General features: G+C 51.5%; 8 protein-coding genes across 8 annotated transcripts; 6 read left to right on the forward strand and 2 right to left on the reverse strand.

Annotated features, from left to right (window-relative positions):
* Nucleotides 1-702: 702 nt before the first annotated feature.
* On the forward strand, nt 703-2,695 carry J4E82_006651 (uncharacterized protein; the record flags this gene model as incomplete). Its single annotated transcript, XM_051732907.1, has 3 exons — nt 703-882; nt 934-2,280; nt 2,423-2,695. The coding sequence occupies 3 exons, from the start codon at nt 703-705 to the stop codon at nt 2,693-2,695; spliced, it is 1,800 nt and encodes a 599-aa protein (XP_051587300.1).
* A 1,863-nt stretch (nt 2,696-4,558) lies between these two features.
* J4E82_006652 (uncharacterized protein) lies at nt 4,559-5,457 on the forward strand (the record flags this gene model as incomplete). Its single annotated transcript, XM_051732908.1, has 3 exons — nt 4,559-4,750; nt 4,806-5,246; nt 5,302-5,457. The coding sequence occupies 3 exons, from the start codon at nt 4,559-4,561 to the stop codon at nt 5,455-5,457; spliced, it is 789 nt and encodes a 262-aa protein (XP_051587301.1).
* Nucleotides 5,458-12,137: 6,680 nt separating this feature from the next.
* Nucleotides 12,138-13,013, reverse strand: J4E82_006653 (uncharacterized protein; the record flags this gene model as incomplete). Its single annotated transcript, XM_051732909.1, has 1 exon — nt 12,138-13,013. The coding sequence occupies one exon, from the start codon at nt 13,011-13,013 to the stop codon at nt 12,138-12,140; it is 876 nt and encodes a 291-aa protein (XP_051587302.1).
* Nucleotides 13,014-14,503: 1,490 nt separating this feature from the next.
* Nucleotides 14,504-14,810, reverse strand: J4E82_006654 (uncharacterized protein; the record flags this gene model as incomplete). The annotated part of the gene is made up of 2 exons (XM_051732910.1): nt 14,504-14,662; nt 14,715-14,810. The coding sequence occupies 2 exons, from the start codon at nt 14,808-14,810 to the stop codon at nt 14,504-14,506; spliced, it is 255 nt and encodes an 84-aa protein (XP_051587303.1).
* A 177-nt stretch (nt 14,811-14,987) lies between these two features.
* On the forward strand, nt 14,988-15,601 carry J4E82_006655 (uncharacterized protein; the record flags this gene model as incomplete). Its single annotated transcript, XM_051732911.1, has 5 exons — nt 14,988-15,008; nt 15,129-15,162; nt 15,215-15,223; nt 15,274-15,374; nt 15,437-15,601. The coding sequence occupies 5 exons, from the start codon at nt 14,988-14,990 to the stop codon at nt 15,599-15,601; spliced, it is 330 nt and encodes a 109-aa protein (XP_051587304.1).
* Nucleotides 15,602-16,136: 535 nt separating this feature from the next.
* J4E82_006656 (uncharacterized protein) lies at nt 16,137-17,581 on the forward strand (the record flags this gene model as incomplete). The annotated part of the gene is made up of 8 exons (XM_051732912.1): nt 16,137-16,320; nt 16,375-16,382; nt 16,429-16,661; nt 16,828-16,955; nt 17,004-17,238; nt 17,293-17,415; nt 17,468-17,502; nt 17,556-17,581. The coding sequence occupies 8 exons, from the start codon at nt 16,137-16,139 to the stop codon at nt 17,579-17,581; spliced, it is 972 nt and encodes a 323-aa protein (XP_051587305.1).
* A 699-nt stretch (nt 17,582-18,280) lies between these two features.
* Nucleotides 18,281-19,831, forward strand: J4E82_006657 (uncharacterized protein; the record flags this gene model as incomplete). The annotated part of the gene is made up of 2 exons (XM_051732913.1): nt 18,281-18,607; nt 18,662-19,831. The coding sequence occupies 2 exons, from the start codon at nt 18,281-18,283 to the stop codon at nt 19,829-19,831; spliced, it is 1,497 nt and encodes a 498-aa protein (XP_051587306.1).
* Nucleotides 19,832-20,989: 1,158 nt separating this feature from the next.
* Nucleotides 20,990-22,648, forward strand: J4E82_006658 (uncharacterized protein; the record flags this gene model as incomplete). Its single annotated transcript, XM_051732914.1, has 2 exons — nt 20,990-21,149; nt 21,198-22,648. 2 exons carry the CDS (start codon nt 20,990-20,992, stop codon nt 22,646-22,648), a joined length of 1,611 nt encoding a protein of 536 aa, XP_051587307.1.
* Nucleotides 22,649-23,364: the final 716 nt, after the last annotated feature.

Raw genomic sequence — 23,364 nt, forward strand, 5'->3', positions numbered from 1 at the left:
CCCTCCAATGGCGATCCATGACTAAGGGAACAAATGCAGATCGTGTGTGAGGGCCTGCAAAGCTTACAGACTTGAGCCGGATTCGAGCCCGATATTTGAGGGGAATAGACGCACGTCGTACTCGTGCTATATCGTCTGCTAAAATGAGTATTTAGCCTGGATAGGACAGGACACATGCAGCCCCGAGGAAGGTTCTCGGTTGCTGATTTGCAGTCCCGTTACCCGGAGGCTTCGTGGGATAAGCAGAGGGTGTGATGATGGTCATGGTGGAGACACTGGTGGTGGGCCCAAACTCAGGGGAATAGAACTTTTGTGGCATTAAACTTCTGGGCCATCTGACTGATATGCACGCCCAGGCACACTAAAGAAGTATATGGCGCTGGCGAGCACGATAACTGATGAGTCGAGAGTGGAGGTGGACACGAAAACGAACGGCAGCGATTATCGCAACAATGACAACATGGCTGTATGCAGGGCTGTTATAGACGGGCATGGTGGTCGCGATGGTCGCAGTGGCACCATGTCCACGTCAGATGGGGTCGTGGCGGAAGGTACGGAACGTTTTGGGGTCCGAGCTTGGTCGGTTGCTCCTTCTACCTGGGCGCCGGAACCCTGGGATAAACAAACATTGGACGAGAAGCTCAAGCTCAACGACGCCGCTACATCCGCCGCCGGCAGCCGACCACGACGGCTGCGACGACCATGGACTCGTACAATCTCAAAACCGCATCGACTTACATCAACAATCTACTGCTTGCCCGGGGCTTGTTGCGCAATGGCAAGCCGATTGAGTTTGCGCATCCATCGAGGGGAGAAGGGGGGAAAGAGGCCACCATGGCCCAGATTATCAACCTGGTGCACGACTTGATACTGAAGCGCGACGTAGGCAAACATGCATGTTCCACGGAAGAGAGGATCCTAATGAGTAGATAGCGCGACCAAGAATACCGCGAATCCATCGCCGACACGTTGCGAAACTTGCGCTCAGAATCGACGCGCCAGACGGCCGCCCTCGAGAAGCAGCACAACCGCAATGCAGACCTATCGAGGCAGCTCTCGCTCGCCCAGGCGCAGGAGCAATCCGCGCGCAAAGCCCTGCACACTGCCGAATCGTCGGCGCGAAAGTTGCGCGCAGAGATGCAGCGACTCAAGACGACCGTCGACCAAATACGCACCAGCTGCACCAATGATGTACGAAAGCGCGACAAGGAGATCGCAAGGCTTAAGAGCCACTTGACGAGCCAGCAGCGGGGCAACAAGACGGGCTTGGTAGGCGCCAGCATCACCATTAATCCCGGCAGTACAGGCTTGAGCGCTGCCACAGGCCATATGCGCGAAGAGACACCCAATGTAGACGATCCCGAATACAGCCTGAAGCAGGAGACGACCGAGTTCCTGACACACTTGAGTCAGGGCCTGAGCGACGAGAATGACAACCTCATCGGACTCGTGCGAAGCACTCTATTGACACTGAGGGAGCTACAAGGCATGCCGGAAGTCAGTTGCAAACAAGACACAGAAGAGAGTTCGGTCGTAGGCGATGACGAAGACGATGCGCGACAGGACATGCTGCACGCGCTACCCACCGATTACGAGACATTGGCCGATGACATGGACACAGTGCTGGACAACCTGAAGAACCTCCTCACAAACCCCAACTTTGTGGCAGTGGACGAAGTTGAGATGCGTGAAGAGGAGATACACAGGCTGCGGGCAGGCTGGGAGAAGATGGAGGCCCGACTACGAGAATCATTTATACTCATGGACTCCTGGCGAAAGCGCATGACCAACGGCGACACCATCAACCTCGATGAACTCAGAATGGGATTGGGGTTCGGTGAAGGATTCGAGATGGTCGACAGAGAAGGCTTCTCTACAATTCAGGAAGAGAGTGAGGCCGACGATGCCGCAAGTTCAGCCTTGGAAGAAGATGTGGATGATACCGAGGAGCGGGAAGAGGAAGATCAACTTCCCTCACCTGCACCGCACGAACAACCTGACAAAACAACTGGGCCTGACATATTCAGGATTAAGCTGCAACCTAGTCAGACAGCGCTTAGAGAGAGCAACGGTAACAAGCCACCCATCCGGTCGCCTCGCAAGGTAGCCTTTTCAGCTTCCATTCCGAACACACCGTCGCAACTTGACGAGGAAAATGCAGGCGCGTCTGAGATAGATCTAGTGGAAGTGGAGAAGACTAGTCGTCCGACCTCTGCAGCCAAACAACCAAGATCTGAAGAACGAGCATCTAGACGAACGAGTCAAGACAGACCACGCCATGTACGTTATGATTCCCCCACAAACCAGGTCAGAAAGGTGGACAGCAAAGTGGTCCTTTCATTTTCATCAACTTCCTCCCTTGTAATGGGCACACCTCCAATATTAACCCCCGTCGTTCCATAAATCTAACAACTTGCGACAGAACAAAAAGCGCCTGTCGAGCCCACATGCGCACCCCGACGAGCGATCGCCGAAGCTATCGGTCCAAGACAAATTACGAGAGGCCGCGGAAGCAGCCGCTGTAACCGACGGAGACATCTCCACCAAGAAGACGGACGAGAGCACCGAAGTGCCCGAAGAAAACCCTAAGAAGCGGGCACCCAGGTCTCCAGTCAAGACGCGAGTCGGTGGAAGGCCAAAGAGGAGGAAGAGCACATTGACGCCAGAAGAATTGGCAAACCTCCTGGGCTGCTAGACCGGGTCGAAGCATACATTGTACTGATAATGGCAACATTAAGTTGGACTTGATGATTCCTTATGGCTGCATCAGCGTCTAGTCATGCAAGATCGTACGATCAAGCCGCTTCCTGTCGAGATGCGAGCTTTGCATGTTGAGGAACCAGTCGGTGGAGTGGCTGGTCTGCGTGACCATCATTCTACGCTAACGGGTAGGCCACGAACGCCAGTGTGCCCGTAGCCTTCATGTACTGGTTGCGGCGCGTATGCTGAGATTTGTGCTCAGCTGGTCTATCAGATCTCGCTGGGGCTACCCGTGCACTCGCATAACTTTGATCAAATAACGAGTGTGGAAGGCCCTGGTTTTGAAGGACGTCAAGGAGAGACGCCCTATCTCATCATGCAGATGGTCGATGGCACAGCAGCAGCTCAGCGTCTCCCCTGCTTCTCGTGTACCCAGGGGACCGAGCACCCGATAGCAATGACATTTACTTAGTAGAGATGCCCGTCGTCGGGCAACGAGAATGTCACATCTGCTGTCGCTTCCCGTACCTGATGTCGAAGTGTTGTGCCTCTTCTGTTCCGCCGCGTTTCCACCCCATTCCCTTTTCCCCTAACAGACCAATTTCTTCTAAAAATCATGCCGTTGCATGCACATTGTGCACATCATCACTATCGACTCCGGTTTTCTCCCACATGGTGGACATTGTGACCGGAATGTGGCCGGAGAAATGGCTTATGCTGCATTCAAGTGAAGTTGGCGATGGGATGTTGTGGTTGGACGGCATTGCAAGCCACTAAGTTTATTAGCCGCCCATTGTCCCCGTTCGGGACATTTGGTGATGGACGGTATGGAGCTGCGCTCAGACGATTGGACAGAAGCTGAGATGCGGGTACGAAAAGACTGTAAATAGGTCTGTATGCGGCAGGGAGGATAGCTGCAGCGCCATCAAGGTAGCAGCCTTGGAAAGTAAATTTCTCTGCATCTGTCGTCAGCCCTCGAGCCACAATCCCCCGTTGAATCTGCAGTGTGACAGAAACTTATCTGCACCTTGCACATCCCGACATCACATGGCTCACCCGGCTTCTGCCTCTCATTGGTTTGGTGTTTTCACCCCAAGCCAGTGCGCTGCGTGACGGCCCACTTATGTATTCCCCGCCCGCATCAACGAATGAGGGCACAGAAGCAAGACGCCCGGCTACACACGACAAGGCCGCCCACCACTCCCACTTCACCATCAAGCGCTCGCCGTACATTCGATAGACTGCTCTCCACACCCGCTACCAGCTTGCACCCTGCGAACATGGCGTGTGTACGCAGCCCAGGTAATCAATCGCTACCGGGAGCTGCGGGACCTGGCCCATAGGCAGCGTAGTGCAATACGCCGGTTTGCCAGCCCCTCGCTAACGCCCAATTGTCGCTCAGCAGCTGTGCGATGCAGTGTCTATAGATAAGTAGGCCTGGAGCCGCTCACATCTCGTCTTTTTTTCTTCAGCAAGTGTGTCAAGTTCAGAGCTGTTGTGTTCGTCTTTTGTCTATTCTTTTTACCCCTCCCCTTCTCCCTCTCTACTCTCTCCCCAGGCCTGGTGCCATCTAATAATCACTACTCCATCGTCGACCTTTATACCCACCCTTTTTTACAGTAATCCAATTCTTTGTGGCCGGTCCACTTCAACGTAATACACAGTTCTACTTGCTCGAAACGAACTTTCAAACTCACAACGACAACGCAATACTCGCAAACCTCGACGAAACTCTCAACACACACAGCTTCATCAGCAATCTTGACGTCTATCCATTAGTTTGGCATTGGACGAATTGAAAGAAACGATTACATCATAATATCAATCTTCAAAACAGAAAGAAAGAAATAAAATCACAATGGCCGCTATCCAGCTCAATTTCACTCTCCGCACCTCCTCCAACTGCAAAACCGTGCACTTGCTCGGTTCCTGGGATGGCTATCAGGGTCAGCTCCCACTTTCCAAGGACCCCAAGAAGTCCGGTGGCTGGGTCGGATCATTCAAGTTCCAAGGACAGACTCTGAAGCAGGGACAGCGTTACTGGTACTACGTACGTATTCAATCTCATGTATCATGCGATAAGCTGGAAGCTTACAATTACCCAGTACATCATCGACGGCTACCACGTCTCGCACGACCCCGCCAAGGATCACACCACCGAGCCCACAACTGGCCGCAAGCTTAACATCATCGATATCCCGGCTGCCAAATCGACCTCGAAGACAACTACATCCAGCTCAGACCGCAAATCACGCCGCGTCTCGACCGCTTCCATTCCCAAGGGCCGCGGCCTTAGCCCAGAGCGTATCGTCGCACCAAAGCCACAACGCCCACACGAGACGCGCCAGGTCATCAACACTCAGTACGACAAGACAACACTTGAGGACCTCAACCGCCGCTTCGCCAAGCAGCAAATCGCAGAGTCGTCCGACGAATCAGACTACGACTCTGACGAAGGCTCCGATGTTCCCTCGCTCACTAGCCGCTCCACAAACAGCTCCAGCCCATCCAGTGTGAGCTCGGGTAGCTCATGCTGCACTTGTGAGGTAAGCTGTGACTGTACAGAATGCACTTAAGACATACGCTAACTTCATATTACAGCGCTACGGCATTACGCGCGCTGGTGACCGTGTCAAACTCGACTGTGGCGGAGCTCGCTGCGGATACTCCGACGATTCATCTGACTGCTCCTCTGAGGACGAGTACGTGTACGAGGAGAAGACCACCCGCCGCCAAGGTGTCGTCATCCGCACCTAAGTGCATCCCGTTGTCTATCTGGATACCATTGTGCCGACGTCGTCACCTGCACCCCTACATTCTTCTTTGCAGTGTGCCGTTGCGTCATTTTGAACATTTTTCTTCTGTGCATATTATGATTACGAATCTTCTTTCTTACCTTGTCTATCAACGACAACCAGCCTCGTATTTGCAGGCTGGTCTTCCGCTCTTTTGGGTATTTATGACGGGTTATTGCTGCTGGTTCTGGGGCTTCCCATGGGTTTACGGATGGGTATGACGAGGCAACTGCCTGCACCTTATGACAATAGCTTAACAAGCTGATCAAGGACCATCACGACGCTGATGTCCACATTGTGCCAATGCACGCTCATGTAGGAACACTATAGTTTATTGAATCTACAAATTCGCATGGGCTCGTGCGCGGAAAAGATACCCTAGCATTCGAGATACTTTTCATGAGTGATCACCCGGTTTGAGAGTAGTGAAGTCGTGCCGTCATCCTACATCGATGCGTCACAGATAATGGTACAAAAAAGTTCGTCTTTTCAGAGTTGTGCGCTGAGGATCAAAACCTATCCTAAAGATGTACACACTGGTTCACTTGATAGCTTTCGAAAGTCGATAAGCATGCATAGCCTGGACATTGGTCTTGGTTTCTATGGGACAGCTTAATTAAAACGAACTTTTTCACAACTGTGATCAGGTTATCTGAGGTGGTCATGGCGTCCACAGTTCTCTGATCTAGGGTACCTTTTCACTAATAGATTCAACCCAGAGAATAACCATGTCCATCGTCTCAAAATGGAAACAACAATCGCTATCAGCGCAGTATGATACGAATACGTAAGCGAGACGAATGCAACCCATCCGACATGTTTAGAGCACATGACCCCACCTCGCTGCAAGGCATTCCACAATCCTAGTGTGAGACATCTCAGCCCATCATCGGCCTCCACCCAGCTGCATCGCCAGATCTGGATTCGGTATCACGCCAGGATAATTAAGACTAGTCGGATTCCACCCGCCCCAATAAGGATACCCGCTAAGCACTAAGCATTACTATACGTTTGACGGCAACAAACTCACATTGAGGCTGTGATTTTGCGATGCAGGACAAGGTACTGATAGTGCTAGTGGTGGAAATGGAAGTGTACACTAGTGAGGACACTTCTATGGGTAGGCTCACGTAAGGCGGGATCCTAATGTCAAGCCGATTGGCTTCAGGGCATATGATTGGAGTGGCTCCAACGACTAATTTGCCGAGGTTCCTGATATCTTCTTGATAGCTTGGTCCAGCCAATTGACATGTCTTATCCTGTGGCCGTCTAGGATGTGTTTCTTGTTTTACGCTGTGCGATTTAGAGTACTGCTGAGTTGGTAACCAAAACCTGCACTGGCTTGATGAGACTATGAACGACAGGGCAAACCTGAACGAATGAAGATACAGGAACGCTTCATATCTAGATGAGGCAGTGTAAGCATTGCCATCGCCTGTCAAAGTATTTGTTCGATGTCCAATCAAATTTACTGAATCGACTTCTCATCCGTTGAATCTCCTTTGAACTTTGAGCTAATGCAGGGGTCCTTTGGAGCACCAGCATATCGGTGACGGTAAATTCTGGCCGACCATGAGCCCACGACCCGTCTTGCCGTTGTGGATACAACGGCTGAACACCCAGCGTCTTTACGAGCGGCCCACAAGGCTGAATGAGGGTCCCGGCAGCGACCGTTCGGGAAGCCTTCGGCTGGGACGCATGTATTACTAGATCTAGAATGTAACGATCCGGATTCAATTCTTATAGGCCAGCGAATGAAGCAAGAGATGCGCCAAGGGTTCTCGAAGTATCATGGAAGCCTAACTTGGAATATTAGCTTAAAACAGAGAGCCCTGGTTAAACAGACTAGGCATAACAATAATCCAAGTACGGGTAGTCTTAGTGAATATCTTGTTCGCTCGAGTTTGAACAATGGGCTCCTCCAAATCTGATCGATACACCGACGTGCTAGAAACATCGAGTATCGTCAAAGGTACAACTTCGATATGTTCCGAGTCTAGTGAGCAGATGAGAGCGCAGGGAGAATCTGGCCAACCGATGGTAAGAAGCAATGGATGCCTAGCTCTCAAGCTATGACCGTAGGATAGCCACGCAAGCCGCAGATACGAACATGAAAGAACTAAATTTCTCCAGCGGCAGTCGCGGTATCCCTGAATATGGAAACGTGACCTCTTCGCCCTGCGCCCGAAGCTACGCGTGGTCGATTACAGCTTGGATTCGTGAGCTTGCAGCGGAAGCAACGGCCCTCGTAGAGCCATGACGAGGCGCATCGTATCCACGGGGTCGTAAGGATTCCGAAAGACTGTGGCGCAATCAGCCGAACCGCCGAGATCGTAGGTGCCGAATGTTGTTCACCGGCGACGTCGGAAACGGCCGGAGTATGAGTCGACCTGCAGTGTGGTCGGAGTATGGTCGAGATCTGTGATAGTGCAGAGAAGTATGATGCGATGATGAGTGGAACGGAGAGTGGCGGTTCTCACACCGACGGATATGGTGAGTATTGGGTATGTACTGGGAGGTTTGTAAGGTGAAGAAGCGGTAAAGTAGCAACCCGCTAAAAGTGGGTCCCCTTGGCGAAGATGACGTCGCACTGAACTCTTCAACACGCTACGATGCTTCACTCCAGCACCTGGACACGAATTGAGCTAAGAGTATACCATCTTGTCGGGTTGAGTCAGATAAAAGTATGGGAGAAAAGTGGGGCAAGATTCTCCGTCTTGGAAGAATAGGCTTCATTGCTGTGGCGCCTTGCGCAAGGCAGACTCAAACGTGTTCGTAAAAATAGCACAAAGATGTTGAAGATTAACGCTACGAACGGTGAGTAAGAAGATCAAATGATCTAGACTGATAACACTACTCCCAGTTCTACCGGAGATGGGAATATTCGTAACTCCCAAGTCCTCGTGATCGTACAATGTGGACCGAAACAAACGCCGCCATCCGTTACTTCCGTCTTCCATGCATGTAGCCCATCATAACAAACCCGAGACCACTTGAACTCCATGGTAATGCGTATATTTTCGAAATTGTGAAAAGGTGCGAACGTAAAATTGCTGAATTGACAGCACAGAGGAACCAGCTCAGGAAGATAAAGTGCGTAGTAATGAGCAAGTAGGCGTTATGAGAAAGGCCATAGTCCAGTCTTCGCAGCTGAATGCGAGTCTCCATACACAGCTCCGTGGGTTTATCGTAGGTATGCCGGAGAGTATCCACCGCTTCCGTAACCGGAGTCTGGTAGGACGCCTGTATGGTAGGCTTGAGGTCGATGGTTGCTATGAGTACTGCAAGCGTAGCCAACAAGAACCGTCTTCTCTTGGATACCATGTCCCCGTTGACCATGAGCGGCGCATGGATCAATTGCGTGTTTGTAGTACAAGCATCGGCAGACTGAATAGCGTTCAATGACTTGGTAGCACATGTTGACGGGTACTCGTGTGTGTGCGTGTGTGTGCGTGTGTGTGTGTTGGTGTCCGATAGTAAAAAGGTGGTAGAGAGATTGTAAATATTTGATATAGCTTGAATGCAACGATATGAAGCAGTAGAGAAATGTGACAGGCGTGGAATGAGACGTGTGGTGATGAATCCTGACTCAACCTGACAAGCCGTAGCATATATACCAACGGGAGTGAAGACAGTCAGAACGCATAGGCTAGTGTGGGCCACATCCGGTAGGCATCGTTGACTATCCGCAGGTCCGTCAGGCAACGGGGACCAAGTGTAGGGATGAGTGCACAGTCAGCCGGCCGCTGCTAAGATGGAATTCTCAGAGGTAACCAACACAGCCATTGCGGCCGTTAGCTTGTCGACGATAGTAAAAGAGGCATGGTCCTGATACTCGGCAGGGGTTCGTAGTTGGCTTCTTGGAGGCTCTTTAGCTGCCGTAGATGGTGCGTAACATGTTCTGATTGGTCTCTGGTTGGTACCATGTAATATGCCCTGATCGCTGAGCACATCAGTAGAGCTATGGACAAGGCGCGCAGCAGAGCAAAGATGCATAACAAGTCTTTGCGCGGAGGGAGCTAACCGGGGATGCAAAACCCCTGTAGCGCGCGGACCATGTGAGCGTGCCATGATACTGCACAATAGCTCATGCGCAAATCGGTGCGGACGTTAGCAAAGTAGGTGTCACGATACCTGCGTGAATCTAATCGTATCTGACAGCTGGCTGGGTTCAGCCACGCTTCCTGATATAGTGATGGCTCGGTGGACACGGAGGGGCAGTGACTTTTCTGACGTCGATTACTCAGGCTCGGGCCTCTTCGCGGACCACGGCGCTTTCGCTGGAAGGTACTCAGTTGGCCCGTTGCGCCTACCGGGCGCTGTTACCGATCTGAAGGTCTATTGTGCGAAGAAGAACGCGAGTACGACGACGTGGACGTCGAGGTTGGGGGTGGAGGGCACGTGCAGGGAGTATCGCTCCAATGGGATTCCGTTGTGGGGCAATTGGCAGCATGAGGTATTCTTGGTCCTTCCGCCCTTCCCCATTGATCACCTCTCAATGAACCCAAGCCATCTAATTGCACAGTCGATGACTTTACATGGCTGCGCGAGCTATCCGTTTTCACCATCATCCTGTCGAACTGCATGGGCCTGTGGAACTGCCTGGAGCTTCAGGCTGACCAGCTGAGTGCTGCCTGGAGACCTACGCGTTGACGCACCAGCGCTACCGTCGATATTTCGAAATAGCTATTTGTTCGCTTCCACTATTGGTCGCGACCACTTACTGAGTAACTTTCTGCATCTGTCGACCATGCAAAGGCCCCTCAATTGCGTCCAGGATCAAGCACACCGCTAAAATGATCAGATGCGGACAGCTTCAAGATACTTCGCTCGCGTCATAAGTTTATCCAAACAGTCTGGTCGATCCAACGGCAATCTTTTGGTTAGTGCGCGCGTGCGCCAGGTCCCCTGTTAGGACTGAATACCCTGCTGCCGGCTCTGGTACGCGGCTCGAGGCTGACCTGCAACGTTCGACAGTCATGCAGCCCTATGCATCCTCCCGTTTCCTGGAAACACGTGGTGGCGGTCAACATGTCTCACGCAGCCCTACCACGATTGCATCTCCGACCACCGGTCACGTCTTTCACGACCACAACCACAGCTCTCTCTCGCATGATTGGGATCGTTTCGAGAGAGTGTGGGTGTCACACCCGCCACATAATAGGATTACTTGTTCCAGCGAACGAACACTTTAGGCCCGCAATCTACCAGAGCATTTGGCCCCCTTCCTGCGTCTGGTCTCATCAGAAGACTGTGATGGTGTAACAATACTTGGCTCGACCCTTGAATCAACCAAGGCTGTTGTGTTTCATCGTAATGGTGCGTACAATCGAGCAGTGACTTCATCTTTGGGAAGCCCGACGAGCACAACCACAATCCAGCTGGGCCAAGGGCAATAGGCAGCACCACAAAACAATTCCGGAGAGCAAACACTATACCGGCCGCATCTGCAATCTTCGCATGTAATCGTGTCTACCTCTAGGTGCCAGCCAAAATATAGCAACAGACCGGAATGCGACGCACTGCGTCGGGTGTCTCTTTTCCTCGGCCTTAAACTCCAACAAACTCGTGATGACGTGCGTACGCGCACACTTTAGTTTGTCATAACTGGAGTGAAGAAAACACAGCATCGATCATGAGATTGGTTAGCCAAGGAATGAAGATGCTATATTGCAAGCGCCACGAAGCTGACAGAGCAGCCTTACCACCGATATATACCCGCGCTTCGTAGTCCTATCATATCCTGCAGAAACGTCTGCATGGGCAAGCGAGCACTGCCTGTTTAGGCCGACTATCGCTTCATATGTTCCCAAGTAGCAATTACACGATAGTCTACTTCACCGCTTCGACCCCGCGTCAGCTGACTTGCATCAAGCCAAATACCCCACGCACAATCTCGCCCACCCCTTCCATAGATCTGGGACCGGGCGACTGTCTCGGGTCCTATAACGATGTCGGCACTGCCTAGTTACCACTCACCGGAAATAGGGCAAACGATATGCTCGACGATTCCCCCAGATGTCCGACAGAAATACCGATGATGTTGAGTGCCAGATCACACCTAGGCTCGTCCATAGATGGCATACACCGCCTTCTCTTTATCTCCGGATGTGTTTGCTGCAGTGGTACCCCACATGTTGGTGCCACAAAAGCGCAACAACATGTGGATCTGCGACGAGACGGCACGGTCTTGACCGGAATTCCTGCGTTTAGTATAAGCGAACCGGCATTCTCAGTGAGCCAAGGGCGGCTACGAGTGGAGCATACTCATTCCCAGATAGCTTAGACAAGATATACATGTACTGTAGCTATACTTATGGCTTTACATTTAGATAGGCTGACGTCAAAGCACAAAGTGGAATCGCCAGGTCAATATGGTGCAAATAAAGTAATAGGTAAATCTTTAGTATGGATTGATAACGTATAAATGAAATCCTAAAAGCCGATGGATACCAACAAAGAAATAGACTTGAGGGTATCACCAAATCATCCTCCAGTGCCAACAGGATCAACTATCTCTTTGAGAACAGGATCCTCTGAAGCAAAAACAAAAATCTCCAAGCGCCTCAGTATTCTTCTAAGCAGTCGTAGCATCATAATATTATACATCTCCAAACGACGAAGCCAAGTGTTGAGGTATCTTTACATGAGGACACCAGCAAACACCATCATGCCAAGGGCATAGTACCCAGCATACTTTCCAACCTTCAAGTTGATAGCTGCGCTGTCATCATCAGAGCCACCAGGCGCAGTAGTACCCTTTTCAAGAGTACCGTTGAGAACAAGAGTCTTGGTACCGTTGACATCTGAGACGGTGACAAGAGTCTTGTTGAGCGCAGCATAGCTGCCATTGCCAACAAGGTCGTTGAGATACTGCTGGTCATCGTTCTCGTCGCAACCACATACAAAGCCCTCCTCGCACACACACATGACAGGAAGAGACTCGTTGCGGCCCTGGGTTTGACGGACCCATAATTCGCGGCGGTCGTTGTTATTGTTGTTGTCGTTGTCGTCGTTGGTGGCGGACTGATTGTAGAAGCGGTAGGGATTGTTGTAATGGTAGGGATAGGTGCTGTACAACCACAGACCGGGCATGATGAGCAGCATGGTAGCAGGCAGGAGCAGGGCACCGGCAATGAGTCCCTTGGGCGTCCGTGAACCAGCGGTGTAGGGTGTTGCAGCGCCGCCGCCGTAATACCGTCCGCCAGCGAAAGTGCGCGGTCGACCTGAGCCTGCACTTGTGGAACCACCAGCATTCGAGGTTGACGATGTACGTCCGGGGGTGCCGCCTCCGCTGCTCCCACCTGAGCGACCACCTCCGCTGCTGCCACCACTGCTTCCTCCTCCTCGTCCTCCTCCTCCTTTGCGACGCTCTAGGGTATGGTCTGGTGAGACAAGTTCAGAGGCAGGGACAACTCGTCGGTCTTCGAGGACATTGAGGGCGTTTGATTCCGGTATCGATGCGGCGCTGATTGCCTGTGCGGCAACGAGGCCGGTGAGGAGTTGTGAGAACTTCATGGTGAAGTTGATGTATGAGGGTGATACGAGAGGGTCGCGGATGTAATGCACAACGCCAAGTGTCGGGTCGAGGTAATACCGAGAGAGTTACAAGGATATTATAGCGGTAGTGGAGTATGCGAGAGAAGAGCGTAAGAAGTTTGCTCTGTGATTGTGTAGCAACTTGTTAGGTATAGGGTTGGATCAATGTACGACTTTGCGAAGAGGCAGGCGTGGGTCTTTAAGGTTACGCCGGTCAAAGACATGGGTTGCACTGCCCTGCGTCATGAAAGAAAGCCTGGGGCAAAGGGTAAAGCTTGGTCAGTTGGGACCCGCCACCCTGCCAGCTAAGGCTAACCTTGTAATTTGAATTGGGTGCCTGACAAGCTGCCGGCGATCCTACCAATCTATGGGCTAAATTGTATGGATCTTTTGTGGCTGAACTGTGTTGCTCTTTGGGCGACGGTGAGCAGGTGCCGCAGAAGCGCCGTTAATCTGCTATAACAAGCGCAGGACTGCACAAGTTGCCAGACCGAAGTTGGATACCTGCTCACTGTGGACCACAACTTGAGCCTCCCCCCGGAGAATCTTTCGTTGTCCAATATTCATGACGTGCGAAACGATCAAGCGCATCGAATTACTCGGGGAAGATGACCTCATGGTCGCTGATCTGCCGAGGCGCTAGAATGCTTTCCGAACCAGATGTGTGGCCAAACACATCACAGGACGAGGAACCAACAAACCAGAGGAGCAAGCTCAGCCGAATATCCGATTGCGCCTCGATGTTGTTTGTTAGTGAGAGGCATTGTAATCGCTATGAATCACTACCATAAAACACCGTCATTGGTGCGCATATGTGCTCGGGCGCATTAGACGTATAGCGCGGAAACAATAAACGCCAAGAGCGCAATCTTATGTATTGCCGCTGCATGCAGCGTTGGGCACAAATAATAACGGATCTTGTACGCTGAATGTCTTAGTATCGAAACACATGGCGCTTTGTTGGCACGACCTGATAACGAAAAACGGGCAGCATCGTGGCAGAATTGACAACAGGGACCGGAGTGGAAGTCTGGGCAATTGTGACAGAACATGATGTGCTACAACGCAGGGCGCCTGAAAAGTAAACGACGCTTTGTGATTGTTGGATATTTGGTTCCACGACCTTGCTTCTTTCTTCCGCTTGACCGTCTCTCTCTCACATAACTTCTTGTTGTGCGTCCAAGCGACTTGGCTATCCGACACGACTAACCTCCGTTCTAAATAAGCTTTCCCGCGAATGCCAATATGTTGTTTACTCCACATGCCAACCAAATAGCCAGGCCTCGAGCCGTTTATGCTCGCGAGGCTGTGTATACGCCGGTCCCTTGGTCTGGGTTCAACGGGTGGCGCAGCCAGAGCACGTGGTGAGCCTCAGGCTTCGTGACCGCGACTGCGGATAGCAAGTCTGTTGTGGCAAGGTGCCCATTGTTCACCGGCCTTTGTACAGCGGATATGGTTTACTCGGGGTATCATCGTCCTTGGTGTGGTGGTTCGGCGGGGCCTCCATCCGACACTGTCTGATATTTCAGATATTCCTTCTCCAGTTCTCTCTGCATCTCAAAGTCTGCCTGTCGCTCGCGCTTGATTCGCTGCTGTTCGAAATCGCGGATGACGCCCATGTGCATTGCCTGCTACAAGTCAGATATAGTTGCCTGACCATGTCGACTCTAGAACACTCACTGCCTTGTCGGCCTTTTGCGACCAATGCACAAACGCGACGGTGCCAATCGCTGTGACACATGTAGTCGCCAGGGTAATCTGAGACGCTCGAGACATGGTGGGGACCGTGGAGTGATGTCGAGGTAGGTGAAAGAGCCTTGTGTAAATTGGAGCGGGACCATGGCGGGAAGGAGCTTGGGCCTTGGAGCACCTGCCGCCAAGTCCACGGCTGCATCATGCCTCTCCGCAACTCAACCCTGTGATAACCAACATCCCCACGATACCATACTCAAGATGGCGAGTCTACATGTAGCTGTAGGCTGGAATCTTCGCTGACAGCAACAGTCCGCCCAAAACTCCCAGGGTATCCAGACCCTGCTCGACGTAAGGCAGCGCAGCCCAGTTCAACCTCCGCATAGCTCACATAGCACCTAGGCCGAGCGCGAAGCTCAGAAGATTGTCCAGCAAGGTATTTCGCGTTCCAAAGTGCTGTGTGGACGCAGCTGCTAACTTCTCAACAGCCAGAGAATGTAATCAATGCCCGTCATGCCCTGCTGAAGCAGCGCTCTAACCTATTCAGACCGTACCAAGCGAGTCAAGGACGCCCGAAGCGAAGCACAGAAGGAGATCGAGGACTACAGAAAAGAGAAGGAGTCTGAGTACCAGAAGTTCGAAAAGGAGGTGTGTTGGTGGACATGATGCTCTGTATACGTAACGGACGTTCAAGGCTGACTATGGCGCAGCACAGCTCAGGCAACCAGAAGGCTGAAGAAGATGCGAAGAAAGACACAGATGCCAAGGTCAAGGAGATTGACGAGATTGGCAACAAGTCCGGCAGCAAGGTTGTCGATCAACTTATCGAAGCAGTCGTAAATGCGCACCCCAAGCCACCAGGCAAGCAGGATTAGAGCGCCGACATGGCGAGTTTGGATGGAGAACAGAGTCAGACGAGTGAGATACGGGAGAGACCTATGGCGAAGAGCGTTCCTTGTACATGACCTTTGATGGACCTAAGACAGCCAAGGTCGATGTACCACCTCGAAATACAAGCAACAGGCGATTTACCGCAAGTACGGTGGATGTAATCAAATTCAGCATGCATACTTCCTAAGCTTTGCTAGTCAAGACGGTTATCAGGTTTTCAAATGCATCTAGGTCTTACTAGCACCGTTGGGTTGCAGACACTATTAGATTCTGAACACATTCCCCTTCTACTGCGCTTGTCGTATCATACGTATGAATCTCTGCTTTTATCTGCCGGGGAAATTCAAGGCAGGCTCACATCTCGATCCATGACATGCATCTACATCTCTCGTTGCGGACCCTGGCCCACGTCGATGGATCGTCGCTAGCTTCCCGAGGTCAGGCCTACGTCACCGCTGTGGAACTTTGTAGTCTGAGTCTCAACGCGCCTCCAAACCGCAACACAATGCGCTACACCCAATGATACGAATTTGTGCTCGAGTGACGACTCGCTCGTCTGCGTACAAAGCCACGCCATTTCGAAACTCACCGATATACACGGCTCGCCAATTTAGCAGCTCGCAATGGCGCAAAGAAGACCCGCGCATCTCAGACTTTGGTCGCGAGATCGTAGATGAGTTTGCCGTGATGCGCGAGAAATACGGTACATCCATGCCAAATTCGCACCCATATCATGACAACAGCTAAAGTTCTGTAGATACGCCTGTATGTGACGTACTCCTTTCCAAACCACAGCTCCTGACACCCGTAGAAACACACCATAGTCCTTGCCCACGGTTTACTAGGCTTCGATGAACTACGAATCGCCGGGCAGTTTATACCGGGCATACAATACTGGCGCGGCATAACAGACGCACTGGCGCACAAGGGCATTGAGGTCATCGTGGCTGCAGTTCCGCCTAGTGGAAGCATCGAGGCGCGGTCTGCAAAACTGGCTGAGAGTATTACGGTCAAGGCAAAAGGTAAACAGGTTAACATTATCGCGTAAGTTACGAGACTGGAATATAACGTACTGGTGACAGTTCGCTAATCGCTCGCAGACATAGCATGGTATGAGCTACACTATCATGGTGTAATACGTAGTGGCTGACCTTTGCATAGGGGTAATGATCATCTGCACCTGACCACAACGACTACTAAGCATGCGCAGAGGCCTCGATTCGCGTTACATGATTAGCCAGCTCCGACCGACCGACTTTAAGATACTTTCCTTGACCACCATAGCCACTCCACATAGGGGCTCTGCCTTTGCAGACTACATGTTTCAGACGATCGGTCGTACGTCAAGGACACACTCTTGGAAGAAATTCACTAAACCATTCCCAGCTCGTCGTATCAAACGTGTCTACAGTGTTATGGAGTACTTTGGCTTTGAGACTGGTGCCTTCTCGCAACTCACGCAAGAGTACATGCAGAACAGCTTCAACCCCAAGACGCCAGATATACCAGATGTCAGATACTTCTCGTATGGTGCGTCTCTCGAACCGACTCGATGGTCCGTCTTCGCACCTTCGCATGCCATTATCAAACAGAAAGAGGGTGTGAACGACGGACTAGTCAGGTGTGTATACAGCTCGCGTTCATTATGCTCAATACCAACTAAGCACCTCAATAGTGTCCAGTCCAGTCGCTGGGGCGATTACAAAGGCACTCTGATTGGTGTAAGCCATCTCGACCTGATCAATTGGACCAATCGTCTTAAGTGGTTCTTTTGGGAGCTCACAGGTAGCAAGCGCAAGTATGAAGTCGCGATTCATAACCTAGTCTGAGTCAAGGCTGACAAAAAACAGTTTTAATGCTATTGCATTTTATCTTGATATCTGCGGTCAGTGACGACCCTTCCAACCATGTACAATTGATTTCTAATAAAGTTTACAGATATGCTAGCGAAGGAGGACCTGTAGTTCTGCCAGATGCGACAATAGCTAGCCATCAGTTTTGAACCATTCGAAGCCTAGCCATTTCGACGGCAAAGCACTCGTGGCTTGATTGTCTTACATGTAATTTTCGGATTCAGCGTATATTCTGTGTGCAAGGCATGCTTCGAATAACCTCATCTCGGGGAGTTTTGGGCCTAGTCACACCATGCTCATGTAAGACAGGGGCATGCTTCAGCCCGGAAGTGCGGCTATGGCCGTGGCTGTGTACAGCCAAGTGTCCGAATTGGGGGTATGACATGCTGGGCATGCAAACTCATACTTAGATGGAGACGCAAAAGATGTAAATTCATGGAAAAGCCTCGAATATCGCATCAAATTGAGCCAGAGAGTGTTATGGTGGTTGATATCATGAAACAGTCTGGCATCTAGTTATGACGTTATTAGACCCTGGCCTGATGGGGAACTGGAGAACCCCGCGCGCATCCGTTTTTGCGATGCGCAGCCCGCATCACAAACACCCTCACCACATGACACGCGTTCTCCTGGCTTAGCCGCTGCATCACCGACATACTTTCTGCGCTAAATTGTACTTCTAATCCCAGCCGCAACCTTAATCCTTGACTAGATGTCGACTCACCTTCACAAGCTTCGCGACTACCCGTTTATCTAGGTGTGACCTGGAAGCCAGATACCAGCCACAGATTCTGAGCGCGAACCGTTAACATGATCGTCAACATAGTGCTTGAGCATCCTCACGAGCACTACACCAATCTCGATGTCATACAAGGCAGGGTCTTCTTGCGCGTGCCGAATCCGACCAACATTAGCAGCATTGTTGTGAAGCTTGAAGGCGAGAGCAGGACCAGGCTACTGGCACCCATACATCCAAACAGGCCAGACAAGCAGAGACCAGTCCTAGAAGTGCACAAGTTCTTGTACAAGACACAAGTGGTATGGCCGACGAATGTGCGTCCCGAAGACATCGCCCAGAACTCGAAAGCGGCCTTCACTATCAATGCTGGGTCCTTTGAGTATCCGTTTCAGTTCAAGGTATGAGATACAATACAGGTAGAGAACTTTGTTCATGGCTGATCGAGCTTGCAGCTGCCTCTGAACACGCAATGTCAGCAGACGAACAATCCCATCTCTAATGTTTCCTTCTCAAACGCGATCCCCGAATTCGCAAAGACACCAACACAACACGTCAAGGCGACACTTCCTCCTACACTAAGCGGTTTCCCGGGGGAGGCCGAGATACGATACTATGTCAAGGTCACAGTGAATAGGCCACAGTTCTTCAAAGAGAACCCGAGAGCGATAGCAAACTTCACTTTCCTCCCAATCGAACCTCCGAGACCAGACAAGACAGACGGAGAGGCATATGCAAGGCGACAACACGAGTTTCTGGAGAATGCACCGAGCGTGGCAGCGGGTAAAAGGCTGAGCTTCTTCGATAGAAAGAACTCGACGGGAAGTATCCCGCCATCGCCGACATCAGGCAGTGTACCACCTCGGGTAGCGATCGATGCGCGATTGCCCAATCCTGCGATCCTTACTAGCAACCAAGACGTGCCACTAAGACTGCTCGTGAAGAATGTCAGCGCGCGTACAAAGAACATTTACCTACAGATGCTCCAGATTGAGCTGATAGGATACACTAAGGTACGTGCGCACGAAGTGTCGCGTACGGAGTCGAATAGTTGGATATTGTGCTCCTTCAGTAATATGGCTATCCCAATTGGGTCTCCGGAAGACCCTGTAGATACGGAGGTTCCCATCAATGCGGAGTACTGGTCTGGAAAGCCGGTGCCCAACACCGTATCGCCCAGCTTCACATCATGCAACCTTGCGCGTTTCTACGAATTGGAGATACGCGTCGGCATCGGTTATGGAAGCTACAAGCACGGTGAAGATCAGCTCATCGTTCTACCACTTAGACTACCAGTCAAGGTCTATTCAGGCATCGCTCCGCCCAAAGCTCTTTTGGAAGCTGGTTTCAATGCAGAGAAGCCCGGAACTCTTGCCCCGCCACCCCACGCGGCCCCTCGTCCTCATACTCCAACGACGCCAACGCATGGAGGCTTTGATGGTGCCAATGCCTTCTCTGGACAGCCAATACAACCCCAGCATGCTCCTGCGTATGACGATGCCCCACCGAGCTACGAGGACGCGATTGGACAGGATCTTCCTCCGATCAATGGGTACAGAGGCAGTTACCAGCCTCCTCCTGTGCCCGAAGGCGCGCCAAGATTTTCCGATGAGAAGAGACGATGAGAAGTCGTGCTACAGGGGAGCTCGTTTTGATAGATTATATCTTAGCAATCGTGTACTCTTAGTGGTTGTGAAGCTGTTCACATAAAGACGCGGCGGATATTTCTAGGGTGCATGATAGGCAAAGCTGAAGCGTTGATGGTCGGTCCAGATGTGTCAAGAAGTGGCGATGTGGGCTGTTGGTAATCGAGGGAGTTTGGGCCGCAACAAATAAACAAAGAGGCACGCGCATTGCAGCCGAAGCGGGGGAATGCAGCATTTCTGAAGAAGAGGCCGGATGTTGTTCTGTTCAATGAGTATAATTACTAATAGCATTTCTGGAAACATGGGAGGCTTTCAGTATCCAATCAGTATCATGTTTGATGCAGTCGTCCCAAACATGTGTATCCAGGTGCGGGGTATTTTGCACACGCTCAAACAGACGCGCATAGCCGGCACCAATGCAAGCACGGCAATTGTTGTTGTTGTGGTCCTCGAATCGCGATTCACCAGAGCAACGTTCAGAGCCCACTATGCGCACTAATAGACGCGTCGTGCCTGACTTGCGGGATGGCCAACAGCCCTGCACGCGACTGGAGAGCTGACCGCCAGTCGTGTGTGTCCAGCCACAAGTTCCAAGACCAAGGCACAGACACGATGCGAGACTACTGCAAGAGCCGCATACACTATCCCGTGCATGCTAGCATCTGGTTGGCTGGAGAGAGTGAAACGTTTCAAGCCGGCTCTAGGCTACAGCCCCACTCAGACACTTGGTCGAATCGTCGCGTCCAACACCATATATACACGTCCTCCCACCGCGAGATGGTCGCGTTTTCCGATCAATTCTTCGGCTGCTTTGCGTTAAGAGTTGGGAATCCGGTGGCCGGCTCGTTGGCATCTAGGGGAACAATGTTTGACTCACACTTGCAGCTCACGTGTAGTAGCGTTGGGCCCCGCTTTGCGACCATGCACCACGCTGTGGTAAATATGGCTGGCTATGAGGCCGTGGCTGTTCCCGTTGGATTCTGGTTTCCTGAGGTTCGCTTTTCTCTCTCGAATGCTGCATGTTTGAACCGACTTTTACAATTTACTTGAGATTTACTACGAGATTGATTCCTTGAACAAGACACGCCTGCTGTACCACACAACACCATTGCATGCGACCAACGCGACTATCACGACATGTACTCACAGCGATCTTCGCCACCGCCACTGAAGCGCTCACATTCATCTGAGAGCCAAAACAGTTATGCCAGCGCTGCGACAACCGTGTCGCGCGCAAGCTCCAAGCTACTGTTTGGAGAGATCCCACTGACGCCTGCGACAACCGTAGATGGACGCTGTAAGTCGCTCCTTCGCAATGCGCGGAGCCTCTACTGATCTCATCAAGCAATTCGTTCCAATGGATCCATCTGCAACTTGGTCCTTTCAACAAGCTCCGTCTTCTTGCGCTTTTGGCTGAACGATACTTGCCGCGACAATGTACTGGACCACATGGAGCCCGAGGACCTCTCCAACTTTCGCCTTGTATGCCATGACTTCTCCTCCAAAGCTGCCCCACGGCTCTTTGAGAAGATGACTGTGACATTCAAGACCTCTACCTTCTCGAAACCTGCGCGTCTCGAAGCGCTATCAAGGATAGGCCGTCACGTCAAGACTTTCACCTTCCACATGCCACATGGTCCAGACACCTGCTTGCCGCCCATCATTGATCCTTGCACTGGCACAGAGAAACAATTCATCTACGAGCCGCAAGTTCAGATACCGCAACATGGTCCGGCCAAGGACAAGGCACCCAAGTATGGAAGCTGGGAGATGCAAGATCTACTCATCAAGCAGTATCCACCGCTTTTCCATGCCGCAACAAATGTTCCTGCATTTTGCGCTGCCTTCTCTGAACTGATCAACCTCACACATCTCAAGGTCTCGTGTCCAGGATCTACCGGCTCACTTCGACACCGACGGGGTGTAGTCGACTATGCGCTCATCTCTCTTCGCATCGCCGTCGAGCGCGCTCCACTGTACAGTCTCTCTGCCCTTTCCCTTCATCCAATCCACCCTGGCGGCCTCTTGTACCTTCACCCCATGCACGGCTTCGGCAGCACACCCTCCTCGGCCAAGCGCTGGTCTCAAATACGTCGCCTCTCAATCTGCATGGAAAGTATACCCTTCACCTCAAGCTCCTCACGTACACGCGCCCAATCCGTAGAACACCTACGCATCTTACATGCCTACCTCTCAACCCTCTCCCGTGGTCTAACCCGGCTCTTCTTCCGCTGGAAAGGCGAGCGCGGACCCTCTCCCTTATCCCTAGACCGGGAACCCTGCATGCTTCCTAGCCAAGAAGAAAGCACTCACCCCTCTCTCCGCGGCCAAACCCATGGTCCCCGTCCTCTCAAGTTCCCCCGCCTCCGTGTCATGGAACTGGAAAACGGGCTCATGGACTCGGCACAAATCAGTGACTTCATCACAAAGCACAAGCGCAGCCTGCGCGAATTCAACTTTGAAGATGTCAAATTACGCGAAGGGGATTGGGATCTCGCTCTCGAACCTCTGACCACCATCACCGGTAGCGAAAGCTGGAAACAGTATCAAGAAGAGGTCATGGATGTTCCCATCATGCTGTCGCCTGTTGATGCTGAACCTAGGGTCATGGGCCCATTACTCGAGGAAGTTGAACAGGCGATTGAGGAAGTGAGCGGCAAGGAGAGGAGGGAACATGCGCTGAGCAGGTGGTTGGGAAGACCAAGACAGTCGAAGAAAGATAGCTTTTGGGGTGGGGGAAAGCGCTTTTTGCATCTTTCGTCATGGAAGGGGAGTTCACCTGTCATGGTGAGGTAAGCTTCACGTTGCTATTCAAGTTTTTACGGGTGTACGATACCTTTGGTTTGGGTACTTGGGAGTTTTGCTGTGGGACGTCACGGTTGATACCCATCGGGAATGGTTTCTTGCGTTCACTCTCTTTGCCTCTTTTCTTGGCATTGTCCTGGAATTTGGGGGTTATGGCCTGTTCACTCTTTCCATTATTTTCTTATTTTGTCTTTCCTACGCTCACTACGACTTCTACGTCTTTACGGCCTTTACGACTATACCACTGAAATCATGCTTACGGGGTTTTTCACGATGATACGAGTAGCATAGCACAGCCTGACGATCTTTAAATGACAATCTCCTTCTGTTCCTTACCTCAACTCCAGCTATGCTATACTGCGTGCGTCTTCTGGCGAGCAACACGGTGCTTGTATGATTTTGAGACATCGTCGTCTTCGCTGCAAATTATGGACTGTGTTTATGGTCCAGTATGCTCAGAAGGCGTTTGCATGTTTCTCTATACGAGCAAGGCGTTGAGGATAGTACACTTCTCGATGCACGTGTAGTGAGGGAGAGTAGTTGCAAATGCATCAAATTCCAAGTACGGCAGAAGTCTCATGAATAACAGATGTTGCTCTAGTGCGGCTACAGTAGCAGCGTCGGACAGGAAGGACGATGCATGGCCAAAGGCGGATAAAGCTGATAAGGCAATCGAACTCAGTAATAGATATACAATTGCAATATTG

This window comes from Alternaria postmessia, assembly GCF_024291825.1.
Source record: "Alternaria postmessia strain BMP 2775 chromosome Unknown scaffold_40, whole genome shotgun sequence".
Lineage (NCBI taxonomy): Eukaryota > Fungi > Ascomycota > Dothideomycetes > Pleosporales > Pleosporaceae > Alternaria > Alternaria postmessia.